Source organism: Nyctereutes procyonoides, unplaced genomic scaffold, assembly GCF_905146905.1.
Source record: "Nyctereutes procyonoides isolate TBG_1078 unplaced genomic scaffold, NYPRO_anot_genome, whole genome shotgun sequence".
Taxonomy (NCBI): Eukaryota; Metazoa; Chordata; class Mammalia; order Carnivora; family Canidae; genus Nyctereutes; species Nyctereutes procyonoides.
In genome coordinates, this window is record NW_026575135.1 from 34,933,206 (window position 1) to 34,948,047 (window position 14,842).

At 43.0% G+C, this 14,842-nt stretch overlaps 1 protein-coding gene across 1 annotated transcript in view; it reads left to right on the forward strand.

The window, feature by feature from the left end:
* SLC24A2 (solute carrier family 24 member 2) overlaps nucleotides 1-14,842 on the forward strand; it is a 235,674-nt gene that overhangs the window by 145,070 nt on the left and 75,762 nt on the right. The window contains exon 4 of the mRNA XM_055302669.1: nucleotides 1,930-2,038. Within this exon, the coding sequence (XP_055158644.1) occupies nucleotides 1,930-2,038 (109 nt within the window). The remainder of the gene's footprint in view (nucleotides 1-1,929; nucleotides 2,039-14,842) is intronic.

The following is a 14,842-nucleotide window of genomic DNA, read 5'->3' on the forward strand; positions in this document are numbered from 1 at the left end:
AGGGAATGACCTTCAGAGTTTTTGTGTTCAGCCTTCAAACAGTGATTACATTTCAACTCGATCCAAGTCTCTCAATCTTGCCCTAAAATATTTTGAACTTAAATCATCTAAATCAAATATTACAATGCATTAAAAAAAGCTACAGATTTTAAAGACTGATAAAACTAGTAATAAAGATACATATGACCCATCCATCCTCCTGTAGTGCTAAGTGCAAAGACTTAGGATATTCACTGAGAGCCCATCAGATATACCAGACCTGGACTATGGATACAGACCCAGTCTCTTCCTTTAAGAAACTCATGATCTATTTCACCATTGAGACACCAGTAATCTCTGATTCTTCTTCAGTCAGAGTTAGGAGTATGATTTCTGATAGAATATCAGTTATGATAAAATCACACCAAGAAATCCATGTTTCTCCATGTATCTCACACTGGCATTTTACCCATACTTCAAGTTACCGTGGATTTCACATTTGTTCCCAAATGTCTGGACCATGATTGTTAATAAGTTTTCTACAAAATAGGAGACCTCTGGGCACTGTCCAAATTAACCAAGTTAACCAGATTTCTTTAGCGTTACACTTAGTGGTCTAATGTGTATCTTAAAATGCTAAAGGTGGGTTGATCCAGGATATAGCGCTTGCCAAATGTATTCGATTGTGAAGTCTCTTGGGGGACTCTTATTGGGAAGCCCCCTTGTGGATCTTGACTATGATGGAATAAGTATTGGAAAACCCTATAATGTAGATAGTTGAGAGAGTTCATGGGAAATTGTATTTTATTTTTAGCTGGCCCCAGAAAAATTTCATGTCAAGATTTTTGGATCAGAAGTTCAATAAGCAATTAATTCCTTCGCATTACCTTACCTTGTTCCCTCTTAAATCTGGCTGTCTGTAAAGCTCAGCTGCTTCTAAAGTCTCTTCCCCTGTGAGAACTAGCACAAAACCATCCAAAGGGAGAGAAAGCAGTTCCTACTCAGGATAAAAATCCATCAAATCCTGAGGGTTTAGGGTGTCTTTTTTTAGATTGCATTTGAAGATGCCATAAAAAGAGTTTGTCAGTAACCTTATCTGTACAAGTTTTTTATTCTCCTCTTACCTGTCAGTTTCACCTCATTGGCCAAAGGGTCATAATAGTAGTTTATGCAAAAGGAGTCCCTCCCTTGGAAGTCAGGAGATTTTTTCCTTCAAATCTTTCTTGATATAGAGCATAGGGCTTCATGAATTAGAACTGTGGCCCCCAGAGTAAAGATGAGGTTCCCCAGGAGATATGCGAGCTGTTCCTTTGGGGAGCAAGGAGAAAAAATTAGCACCTCTATCACTTATTTTCTATATTTTTCTTCATAGTTTCTGTTTTTGCAAATGTTTTATAATAGATATGCTCATATTTTGGTATGTGTGGATATAGAGACAGAGATAGATACATAAATGCATACTCAAAAACTTTACAGTTAGGGTGCACATCTAAACATTTTAGAGACCATCCACCAGTTCAGAAAACAAATTTTGAGAGGCACAAACCTGAGATCCACTTCTCTATTCTCCATTTTTTGTCTGTGTGACCCAGACATCTCATTTTACTTCTCTGAGACAGTTTCCAGATCAGTCTAAAGGGAAGAATGACCATATCTAGTTCTGAGGGCTCATTCTGAAGTTGCGATAAACTAGTGGAGGTGAAGCATATAGCACAGTGACCATTAAGTAAGCTCCCAAAACAGGGGGGGTGGGTAGCAATTAATCATTTAGGATGTGAGAAAGCCATTCCTTTGCAGGATTTGAAATGTACTTTGAATATTTTTTGGACCATAGAGTGTCATCATGTGACAGAAATGAGTGACTACCAGACTAAGTGAGATCTTATCTGTAATGCACTTGCCAATAGTTGCCAAGAACTAATAGCATCTTTGTCTGGTTTCTCTGCTCAGGCTAAGCCACGTCTCCAACGAGGTGGAAGTTCTGCCTCCCTCCACAACAGTCTCATGAGGAATAGCATCTTCCAGCTCATGATTCACACCCTTGACCCACTCGCTGAAGGTAAATGTCAGGCATTAGTTTGGGAGCTTGTTTTGGGGGAAAAAGGATGTAAAAAGGCTTCTTTTCAGAAAACATCTTTACGCTTCCATCACACAAGCCTGCCAGTGTCCTCGTGTGGAGCATCTGCCCTGGCCCCTTGGTGTGCTTTATCTGCAACAGCCTCAGTTCACAATTGGAGAGTTTTGTACCAGGAGTAGGATCTGAAGTCTGTGTACAGATTCTGTCTTTTGATGCCGGCAGCATAAAGAGTTTATTATGAGGCCGAGAAGACAAAAAGGGTTCTCTTCCTCCCAGCTGGAGTGACAATTCTCTTTCATCATCCCTCCTAAGTTCCCAAATGAAGTTGTATATGAAGATTAATTTTTAAAATTACATTTAAAAAAAAAGAGAGGGAGAAGAGAACTCTATGACTTAGGGCCATGAATAGTTGGGGGAATGATGTTCACCATAGAACACTGATACTGTCCTGATTCTTTGGCAGCTGGAGGGTGGTATGTGAGCTAAGCATCCAAAGAGCCTTCTCAAAGGTAACTGTTTAGGATCAGTCTCAAAAGGCCTGGTTCACCTCCTAGGGTAAATGAACCATTACAAAGAATCCAGTATTGTGTTCTTCAAGTTATACTCATTCATAATAAAGGCAGATTCATCCTGTTTCTTAACTTGCGTAACTGTCCTAAAAATTTACTTTTCCACTAAGTAGATATCTTATTTGTCAAATAGATGTCAGAGGCTGTTAGCAAGGGGTTCAAATGTAAGCTAGTGTGTTCTCCCTTCATCTCTGGACCTTGTAATTGGGCCTGATATTACATGGGGACTAACAGGGATCATTGGAAGAGCATGGCCTGGGATGAGATTCTCAAATCATATCACATAAGTCAGAGCTCTTACCCAATACAATGCTTTGCTGAATAATTTCAAGGGTACAGGTCATCAAGAGATTCAGATGAAGGAAAGAAAATATGGGAACCTCAAGAACAGCTCCCATATCCTGTCTTCCCTTGTTAAATACACCTCCCACCCAGAATGATAGGTGAAGATCATGGGATCACCACTCACTACAAAGCATTCTGATTATGAAACATCTCCATTTTATACTTCGGAGAGTTATATAGTTGATGTGATATTCTCCAGGGAGCCCTGCTTCATAGGTACTGGGTCCTATTTACTAGAGGTAATCTTGAGCCAGGGGCATCCTGAATATCATTACTCTCTTAACCCAGAGGCCCACTAGATGAGGGAATTACACCTGGTCACTAGCCTTCTTTTTATTTCCCTGGGTCTCCCACCACCACCACCACCACCACCACCACCACCACCCCAGAGAAGGGAGCAAAGGGATGGCAGGCCAACTTCCTCCCAGCTGCTAAGCAGTTGTGTGTGACTTTGGGCAACTTAGAGCCTCTCTAGTACTGGGTTTCTTCATCTAGAGTAAGAGTTACCTTCATCTAACGCTTTACAGTTGATAAAGCATTTTCACACCTGTGAACTTAGGCTTCATAATTCCTCTTCATAGCCAACATTATTATTCTAATTATGTAAGATATCATACCACCCAAGTAGATCTCAATTTGGCCCCCTCTCTCTCTCTGCCAGCTGTTGATTCCAAGCCATCCTCATTGCTTCCTGGCTTCCTGTGGGGCCTTCCTAACTGGTTTCCTACTGCCTCCTTGCCTCCTCCACTGCGTATTTTTCACATGTCACCCCAAATAATCCTCTTAAAAAGTAAATCAAATTATGTCACTCCTACTTATAACCCACAGTGGCTTTCCATATGGCTCTTGGAAAAATTGTGAAATACTTCTCATGGTGTATCTGATCTGCCTTTTCCCCCAAACTCAGTTTGACTCACTATGCTTTAGCCACAGAGGCCTTTCCATCTTCAGACAGGTACTCCTTTCCTGCCTTAGAGTCTTTGCATGGGTTGTTACCCCCACCCAGAATCCTTTGCTTTCTCCCACTATCTTCCACTGCCCCTCCCCACTCTTTTTTTTTTAACATCTTATTTATTTATTCATGTGAGACACACAGAGAGAGAAGGGCAGAGACATAGAGGGAGAAGCAAGCTCCCTGTGGGGAGCCCAATGTGGGACTCTATCCCAGGACTCCGGGATCACAGCCTGAGCCAAAGGCAGACACTCAGCTACTGGGCCACCCAGATCCCCCTCCCCACCCCATTCTTCAGCAAGCTGTCCACAGAGCGCTTCCCAACCACCCAGTATAAGTCAGGGCCCCAATCCTCATCTCTCCGCTCACTCTTCATTTTCCCTTATCACTCACATTATAATTTGCGTGATTGTTTGTTTACTGTCTCCTCTACGATGCAGTGAATTCTAGAACAGGAACTCTATTCTATTCACTAGTTTCCCCCTAAATTCTAGCGGAGTGCTGCTGAAACTCAAGAAAGATTAAGCAACATGGCCAATGTCAGGCTTTTGACCTGATATTCATAGAATTTCAAAGCCTTCTAAAGCCCCATGGCTTGTATCTTGGTTATTTTGAGCCACCATCTTTCCTACCCCATCACCCTAAATAGGACCATATGAGCGAAGAACCATTTTATCTGCCCCAACGTGATTATGAGCAGGCAACTGAGTACATTTATTTTTTGCAAGGCAGTTTTATGTAGTAATTAAGAGGACAGACTCCAGAGCCAAACTCTCTGACTGTAGATTTCAGCTCCGCATTTACTAGCTGTGTGACCTTGGACAACTTATCTAATCTCTCTGTACCTCAGTTTCCTCATCTATAAAATCAGGATATCTATTGCATAGGGCTGTTGTAAGGATTAAAGGAGTGAATATACATAAAGCATTTAGCACACTGCGTAGCAGGTCATAAGTACCACATACAGGTTTAGAATCACTCTGTTTCATTATTTTGAAAATTAATGCATCATGTAATTCTTTTTTTTTTTTAGATTTTATTTATTTATTTATTTGAGGGAGAGAGAGAGTGAGTGGGGGGAAAGGCAGAGGGAGAAGAACATGACCTTGAGATCATGACCTGAGAGGAAACCAAGTCCGATGCTTCACCAACTGAACCACCCAAGTGCCCCGATTCTTTTTAATTTAAAATGTCCAAAAGGCTATAATAAATAAGTCTTTCTCCTCCATCAACCTCCCAATTTTCTTCAGTCTCCCAATTCTCCCCAGAGAAAACCACCCAGAAACCAATTCTCGGGGCTCATTCCAGAGATGGTTTATGAATATACAGCTCTATGTGTGCACACCCATGCGTGCGTGTGTATGTGTGTGTGTGTGTGTCTGTGTGTCTGTGTGTATCCTTGCCCACAGGTCCCAAAAATCTAAATTTCTCTGGTGTTTGTTTGGGAGAGTTCAGTCTCTGATAGGGCTTGTTTTTGTTCATCCTCATTCATAGAGGAGGTTATGCTTTGTTTGTGAGATAAGAGAAAGTGAATCTGGGTTTGTCTCGGAGTCGGGCCATCAGTGATTTTCCGAAACACCTGGCCCTTGTGGTGCTGTGTGCAATTAAAGTGTTTGTTCCTGCTATAGCAAGATGCGCCTTTGGAATCCAGCGCCTGCTTTCAAGGTGAAAACTCCCCCTGAAAGACGGGGAGCGCTCTAGTGGCGTGAATCTGAGAGAATGCTGAGAGCCATAATCAGTTCTGGACTTGAGTGATTAGAAAATATGGAAAGCACTTCAATGCTTTAAAATTGCTCCATAGCACGCGGCCAAGAAAACAGATTGCTCTGGTATTTTTCCCCCAAAATTCACAATCATTTTCCATTCCAAGAACAGCCAAAAAAATTAACCCACGGCTCTCAGAAATAGTCATCTCTCTTTTAGTTTGCATCTAATCACTTGAATTCGCACGTCCTCGTGCCAAACTGTCACCTTTTAACAATATAGAGTGTGCTGGTTACATCACCAGTTGATGGCTCGAACGCTGCAGTGGCTACCCTATTACACTGAAGGGCAGATCACTGATGCTCCTGGCGTCCCCATGGCATGCAGTCAGTGTTCACAGAGGGCAGTTTTCTGCTTCATCTGGAAACATCATCAGTGGCTTACAAAAAGACCTCTGTCCCTTGGTCTCCTCTGTTCCACTCAAGTGTTCCTGTCTTCCACAACCCAGTGATCGAGCTATTGCCTTAACTGGTGGTTGGTTTGGCCCCTGAGCCTGAGTCACCAGATCCATCAGTATCTGTGTTTCCCTTACCTATTGATATGTAACAAAGCATCCAAGAGGCAGGTGGCTTAAAAGCACCATGGTATTATTATTGCTCCTGATTTCTTGGATCAGGAATTTGAACGGGGATCAGTGGGCTGATTCTTCTATTCCATGTGGTATTGATGGAGCTCATTTGATGTTATACAGCTATTAGATGGCCTGATTAGAAGGTCCAGAAGGGCCTCACCTCACACCTGGCACCTTTGAAGGCACAACTGGAAGGCTGGGCTCAGCTGGAACTCCCTCTGACTCTTCATGTTGTCTCAGGGCCTTTCCACACGGTTGGATGCAGTGGCTCGGGGTTCCAAGAGCAAACCTCCCAAGAGGCCCAGGTATAAGCTGCAAGGTTTCCAGTGACCTAGTCTGGGAAGTACCTGAATGTCACTTCTGCGTTCTACCAATCAAGCTGTCACAAAGGCCAGCCCAGACTCTGGGACAGGAGGAGGAGACTTTGCCTCTCAGTAGAAGACACCAAAGAACTTGAAGCTACCTTTAATCTAACCCAGTCTGTTTTGGGGGCACATACCAATTGATCATTGATTGGTTCCTGTGTTCATTGGTGTGCTCTGAATAGACCACACTGTTGGGAAGGGACAGAGCCATAGTCAGCCTCCCTTGGATGAAGGTTTAGTCCAAAACAAGACTGAACAGTGTCTTTCCAGGGCCACAAAATGAACAGAATATTGTTCATGAAAGAAAGGAATCTGCTTATAGCTTACATAAATGGTTGGAATAAGGAATTTGTTTCTTTCATAAGAAAGCCCTAGAAAGCTAGCATTATCAATTTTGGGGGTCACAGGATGGCTGTCTGAATTGATCTTTCTAATAAATTCAGTGTCTCATATTGATTTTAACATTTTCTTTAAACAAGCCATCATATTTATCCAGATATACATCTTTATGAACCTAAAATAAGGATGCTGGATATAGCACTTTTAGGTTGGATAGCTTCTACTATCAATTTGTCTAAATATTAATACCACGAACTAATATTTGCAGAATTCTTACTATGATCCAGGCCCTATGCTGAGGGCCTACACTTCTACATAAGCGTCTCACATAAGCGTTCCCACTTCTACATAAGCCGTCTCATGTGATCCTTACATTAGCCCTACTCCATCATTCAGAGAAGGACACCAAAGTGTAAAGAGATCATGTCTTGCCTCACCAAGTGATACAGGCAGTAAATGGCAGAGCCACAGTTTGAACCCTTTATCTGCAAGACTCTAAACCTGTGTTTATGCTTCTTGATCTCTGCTGCCTTGGGTAATCTCATGTCCAACTCTGTGTTCCCTGTTGTCCTGGTGTAGATCCCAGCCCAAATAACAGGAGCTCTGACCAACCCCTGGACCAGTTATACACTCGGTTTGTACCATGTGAAATTTCCATACATACACCTTTGCAGCAAGGCCCGTCTTAGCCTTGACTCCTCCCATTGCAGCCCCACACTGTGAGTTCCAGACATTCTTCTAGGCCCTCCATGCACCTTGCCTCCTCCCTCAGCTGCCGCTCAAGTACATGAATTACTGTTGATCTACCTGTCCTGGATGACATGGTACCCCATGGATAACCCTGCAGTTCCAGGAAAGGCCAATGACTGCATGATGGAATGGGGAGACTGATGAGGGAGGAGGCACACGGAATGCCATTAGAGATTGGCTCTATAGCTATGAGGTCAGCCTGTGGTCCAAAAGTCAGTCTGCCTGGGTCCAAATCCTGACTCAACCTCTTGCTCTGAGACCTTCAGAAAGCTTCTCAATCTCATTGGGCCTCAGTTTTCTCACTTTTAAAATGGAGTAATGATAGCACCACCAGCATATGTTTATGATTCACATTGCTCCAGCTTTTAGTGCCTTGGTTTCTTCACCTGTAAAGGGGAATGATAGTTCTGCTATCAAACATGTATGGTGAACATTCAATACAATAGTATCCCCAAATCATTAAATTGGTGCTCACTGAGTGTAGGCAGTGATTTCCCAGTTAAAATTGTGTTCAGTGTCATGAAATAAAATCCAACTGCAGTGGGTTAATTTAAGAGGTTTCTCTAAGACTTGGTTTTTTTTTTTTTTTTTTTGGAAAAGTTTTAGGTTCACAACATAATTGAGAGGAAGGTAAGAGATTCCCCATATACTGCTTACCCCCACACATGAACATCCTCCCTCATTATCAATGCCACTCACAAGTATGGTACCTTTGTTACCAGGAATGAACCTACAGTGACATTTTAATCACCCAAAGTCCATATTCACCTTAAGGTTCACTCTTGGTACTGTATATTCTATGGGTTTAGGCAAATGAGCAATGACATATATCCATCATTATAATATCAAACCGAGTGTTTTCTTGCCCTAAAAATCCTCTGTGCTTTGCCTGCTCATGCTTCTCATATGTGCATGCACACACCCCTGGCAACCACTGGTCTTTTCACTGTCTCCATAGTTTTGCCTTTTCTAGACTGTCACAGAGTTGGAATTGTACAGTATATAGCCTTTCCAGATTGGCCTTAATATTTTTTTAGAGTTTCCTTTCTCTTATTTAACCAGAAGCCCAATAGGAAGCAGTCCAAGTCTGGTCACATAGCTCCAGTCTGCCGTGAGGAACACAGTGTCCTTCCGTTTCTTCATTCTTCCATCCAGAGCTTGTTTCTCTCATCCTCATCTTCAGAAGAAGATAGCTGTTCCCCTCCAAATCCCCCACCTATCATATCTTTATTCTGGGAAGAAGACAGTGCAGCTGTCTTTTTTTAATTGGAAGAACCTTAGTGTTCCCAGAACCAGACTTCCACTTACACCACACAGGTCACAACAGAGCTATGTGACCACCCCAACTTACAAAGGAGCAAAAATGGGGCACTCTGCCTCCCCAAGCATGGAACTCCATGTAGATCTGAGTGAAGGTCAAATACGTTCCCTTCTTCTTCCTGTTCCTAGGAACCTTAATCCTCTCTTCTCGGGTGCCTGATTTACAAAGAAGAGATGTGATGTTCCCTTCTTTCTCCCTTTAAAGGGCTCTCTGTTGGCCCACAGGTCCAACTTTAATCCAGTGACCCCAGATCCTGCTCCGGAAAAGGCATGCCCCAAAACTTGCCATCTAAGAATCCTGGCTCCCCTGAAGTATCAGTAAAATCATGCCCAACCTCTGCTCAAAACCATCTCACCAATGGTAAATACCCTGGTGCTTACCAAGGCCCTAAGGCCCCCTGAGCCCTGCCTGTCTTCCCTCCTCCCTTCCTTTCTGCCTTTCTCTGCTCTCCTCCCTACCCCCTTCTCTCTTCCTCTCCCTTCCCACTTCTCTGGCTGCCCACCAGCTTCTTCTCACAAACTCCAAACACACTCTTGCATCAGGGCTTTTGACATCTTCCTTCTTCCCTCAGACATCCAAATACCCCCTGCCCTCCCTTCCTTCAAATCAGCCTTCATATGTCACCTGACCAGAGAGGCCTTATTCAATCAGCCTTTGCAAAGTAGCAGGATCAAAATGATGATAATAAATCAGTTTCGGATCTTCCTTGACCTGCTTTATTATTCCTCTGTAATGCTCATTACCATGAATGTATTTGTGCATTGTTCACTGCCTGTCTCTCCCTCATATCTCTGACAGGACAGGACATGGGGCAGGCTGTATCTCCAGGGCCCAGCATACATATGGGCCCCAATACATATTTGTTGAATGCATTAGATGAGTGCTTGCCTTTATAATTTTTCTGCTGGAGAGCTCTCTGTCTGTAGCCATGTGAGCTATCTTAGCCCATGCCCGGGCAAAGACCAGCTAAGTCCTCGTCAGTTGAGGGCTGTCCCTCCAATGGTGAATGGTAGTCATTTCTGTCGTGGCCACCACTGTATCCCCTGCCTCTTGCATGGCACTGACATGAGGTAGATGCTCAGTCACTATTTGCTGGATGAGTGAATGAATCTCCCTCTGGTTCTGGCAATATTGCTATGGTGGGAAATGTTTGCTCTGTCTGCTGCCTTCTTTTTTCATTTTTGTTAAAGATTTTATTTATTCATGAGAGACACAGAGAGGCAGAGACATAGGCAGAGGGAGAAGCAGGCTTCCCTGGGGAGCCTGAGGCAGAACTTGATCCCAGGACCCCGGGATCATGACCTGAGCCGAAGGGAGACACTCAACCACTGAGCCACCCAGGCATCTCTGTCTGTTGCCTTCCTGGTGAGTTCTGTTCACTTCCACTTTTCTTTCCAAACTCTTGGTTCTCCTTTTTCATTTCCTTTTCCTCCCTTTGAGATAGCTTTGGCTCTTTTTCCCATTGCATTCCAGGGGCCTAATTTTCTATGTTCAAAGAATTACCATCATTCCGAAATTCTAAAAAGTTTGAGTCTTTCATTCGTTTGTCAAAATCAAACACCTCTAAAATAGCTTCTACCACATAATGTTGTGTTAAACTGTGTGTGAGAAGGAAATCGCAAAAGGAGAAGCCCCTCATTCAATCTCTGTGGATTTGGGGATTACCTTCTACAGTTTCAGAAATTGTTCCTTCCTCGTAGAATTTTAAATGTGATTTACATTTTTTCATTATGAAAACAACTTTATTAATAGCAAAATCTAACAAATAAGTGCGCCTGGTACCTTAGAAACACACAAGTGGAAATAATACTGGCCTACTGGGCTATAATTGAACTGAAGGATTATTTAACTACAGGGCTTGAGGCAGTTTAGAACAGCAGGGTCCCATGCCTGTATGTAATTCCCTTCGGGCTGTTTGTTGAGACAAAATCTTCAGAATCCCATAATGAAATGTCTGAAAATGACACTGTGCTCATACCTACCTTATTTGCTGTTAGACAGATGTTTCCCACTGTACATTCACTTCACGTTATCAGAGCCAATCTCACTGTTGTGACATTCCAGCCAACACATTCATGTTACATTTATTCAGATTGGTTGGGGGAGCATCCTGGGAGCCTTTCTGTTGCCTTCCTGAAGGACAGTTTTGCTCCCTCCTTTCCCCCTCCAGTAGCTATTGTGACATCCCAGTGCCATCTGTCCCGTCTTTATCGGTCTGGCTCAGGCGGTGGGAGGTGAACGGGCAGCTTTGGTGACCTGAATTCCAGGACATCTCAATTGTAAAAGCCTCACAAATGAGTAGCAAATATCTCTTTTTCTCACTGTCTCCCCCCACAGGTTTTCAAACTTAAAAAAAAAAAAATCAGCAGAACCTTTTGCTCAAAAGAATTCCCACAGGGAAGAGTAAAAAAAATGTTTCAAACTGTTAGAACTGTTAAGAGTTCACTCATGTCAAATCCTTTAGCAACATGCCTGATTCAATACCCTTCCTCTAGATCAGCGAAAATCAACATAAAAGCAATGAAGACACCATTTACAAAATGCAACAAAGCCACCAACTACCAAGCATTAACCCAAAGGAAATATTTAAGAACGTTATAGCGCAAACAATAAGTAATCGTTTCTGAAGAACATAGAAAATCTAAATAAATGTTGATTCATTATAGAGTTTTCAGTTCTCCCCAAATTAAACTCTAAATGCAACTCAACCCTGATTGAAATCCTGAGAAGATATTTCATGGGACTTCATCACTTGGTTTGTAAATTTATAGAGAACAAGCAAAAGAAGAGCAAAGACACTTTTCTGAAGATGAACAAAAAGGGAAAAATGCCCATCAGAGATCAAAATGCAGCTCGTAGATGCTCTGGTTGAAGTGCTTGTCAGGAAGGAGGAGAGGCTGGACCAGAGGCAGCAGGGGTCTCTCCAGGAATAGCATAAGATGTGAGAGCCACTGCCCCCATGGAATCTGTTCATCGCTCTCAGTGAAGCGCTCTGGGGAAAGGAGAGGGGCTTCCTGGGGCATTAGAACCACTTATTTGAAGGAACAAGGCCCTCAATCCTGAAGCAGTGAAAGCACACATTTATGGAGGCAACATCACGTTGTAACAAGTGCAGATGAATGAACCAAATTGGACCTCCATGTTGGGGTGCATAGAGTGCCGAGCACAGTGGTGGGCAGAGTTCTCAGGGTGTGATCCTGATGTCTTTTCCTAGAGAAAGTGAGCTTTGAGGGTGGTTCTTGGAGGAGGTGAGGAGCCTGGGCAGGCAGAGAAGGCAGCAGTTCAAAGCATTGGACCTCAGGGAGACTCAAGGAGAACCAAAACTATTGTCATTGATCCAACCACAATGGGGGCTCTTTGGGGATGAGCAGGCAAACAGGTGGCTCTGTGCTCCCTGAACGAACATTCTAGCAGTCTCTCCTGTCAAGTGGCACTAGGGCAGTGTGTGTGTGTGTGTGTGTGTGTGTGTCCATGTGTGTGTTGACCATACCTGTGCATGTGTGATTCAAGTGCAGGAAGGAAAGGGTTTTACAGATGGTGAAGAGCAAACACACAAGAGTAGAAGTTGGAAGTGCCTACTGGGTGCCACACACCTGATAGTCACCTTGGGTGATTCCCTCAATGGTGGCTATGGAAATTGTTGCATGTTTTACCTCTGAGTAAACTCAGGTGCACAATGACATTACTTGCTCATCATCACTTAGCTCCTAAGTTTATCCTCAGAGCCCGGATGCCTTCCACACTCCCAGGGCTCCCACCTCTAGTCGCACATGTCCATCTCTTATCCACAGAGCCAAACATCTATTTTGTAAAACCATTCCAGTTCCTTAACATACATTGAGTGTTAACGTGAAGCTGACACTAAGATTTAAAACGTTCACTTGCTTGCTGGGTTTTCTTTTTTTTTTTTTTCTCACCAAACAGTAGAACTTGTTATTTCCCTAGCTTCTATTTTTAAAAACAGCTTCAATATGAGTTTTCATAAGTTGTCATTTGATCCCAGAAGCAAGTCATTTTCAGGCCTATTTCATTCAAAATGTGGGGAAGTTTTCCCTGAAAGACAGTATTGTAACCTTTCTCTTTATCCCAAGTCATAGATCAGTTTAAATTAGCAAGAAAAATGTTTGCATCCAGCCTCGGTTGGTAAGTGAATAGGCAACAGGAGTGGAAATCTTCACTGGAGAAGAATAAAATCCAATCTACTGTCTGTGTTTTTAATAAGATGACAGTAGTTTAAATGCCTGGATAGAGGAAGACAGACTATTAATGCCTCTCACAGAGCAAGCACAGGGACAAGTCAAATAGCTCCTCTCTTTGGGAAATAATAAAGCATTACTCTTGGATTTGAACAGCAAAGATGGTTGAAATTGAATCTCTCTCTGGGTTGAACACATTATAAATAAGTTTCATTTGGCGCATGAAGGGAATGTGAATGACCTTATTGAAGTCAATGATTTTGAGGATGGAAGGGGGTTCTCTCTCTCTCTCTCTCTCTCTCTCTCTCTCTCTCTCTCTCTCTCTCTCTCTCTCTCTCTCTCAAGTTTGCTTTGAAGTAAAGGCCACAAAGAAATGTGGCCCAAGACCCAATTTTGATGGCACTTGAGTTTACACATAGCGCAAAGAAGGGAAAAGACACAGAAGCATCCGTAATCTTGCAGATTCATCTCTGTTCTCTTGAACTTATCACATGCTCAAAAGATGCAGTTAGAAATCCTTCTGAGGGAAGGACTCAGAGTCCCAGGGAGAGCAAGCAGCTATCACAGGCATGAGGGTGTGGAGGACCAAAGGATGGAGGCAACCCCTGAAAATGCACTTTGATTTTTCTGACAACTGCCCATTCAAAATGTGTGTTGATACATAAACACCATCTGTGATGTAAGAGCATCAAAGGTGTTTTCTTCCAAATGAAACACTAAAGACACCTCTGCTTGTTTAATGAATGGCAAGGCCTCTCTTAATAAAGAGCAGGTTGGATGACTTGCATACAGTTAGGAGACAGTATGCTGTGATCGTAGCCAAAACTCTTCCCAGTTTGACTCTTGCATCTGGGTTGTGTGCTGTGTGGTGTGCTCACCTCTGGATGTTGATCATGTAAATGCACATCCTCAAGCTACTGTCAGAGTCTGTTTCCCTCTAACCCCACGATATCAGATCCCCCAAACCTGTCCCTCTCGCCTCAGTCACTACAAAGAATCTCCTCACCCCACACCAAACTGTCCTTTATACCTTGTCTAGGGGGCTCGAATAAGACTATATGACACACATGCACCCGTGTCACACAGTCACTGACACACATTCACACACATATCAAGAGTCCAGCAAGATTGTCGTTTTTACGAAGCTTTTGGTCTACATCAGATTGATTTCTTATTTGTGTGTGGATTCATGTATTCATTCATTCATGTACGATACACATTTCTATTGCAAGCTGATGTGAGTGTAGTGTAGTGATGTAGTGATGGAATAACCCATTGGGAAAGATGGTTCTTTACAAGCCCCCACTATAGATAAGTCTCTGGGTGAACAGTAGCCAGTGCTTATAGTGGACTAGTTTAAACCTGGAAACCAGTTTAAACGATGTTGCTGCATCTGAGCTTCCCAGTGCAGTTGCAGTAACCCACATAGCTACTTCTGAGGTGGTGGTTTCCCTCTGACTTCCCAAGGCGGCAGCACTTAATCCCAAAGCAAGTGCAACTTTGCTTCAATGCTATGGCCTTAGGCCAGAACAACCGTCATTGCTAGGAGTTCAAAATCAGAGTGAGTCAGTTTCATTCCAGAAAACTATTTGTGATGAAAATGTTCCTCTGCCA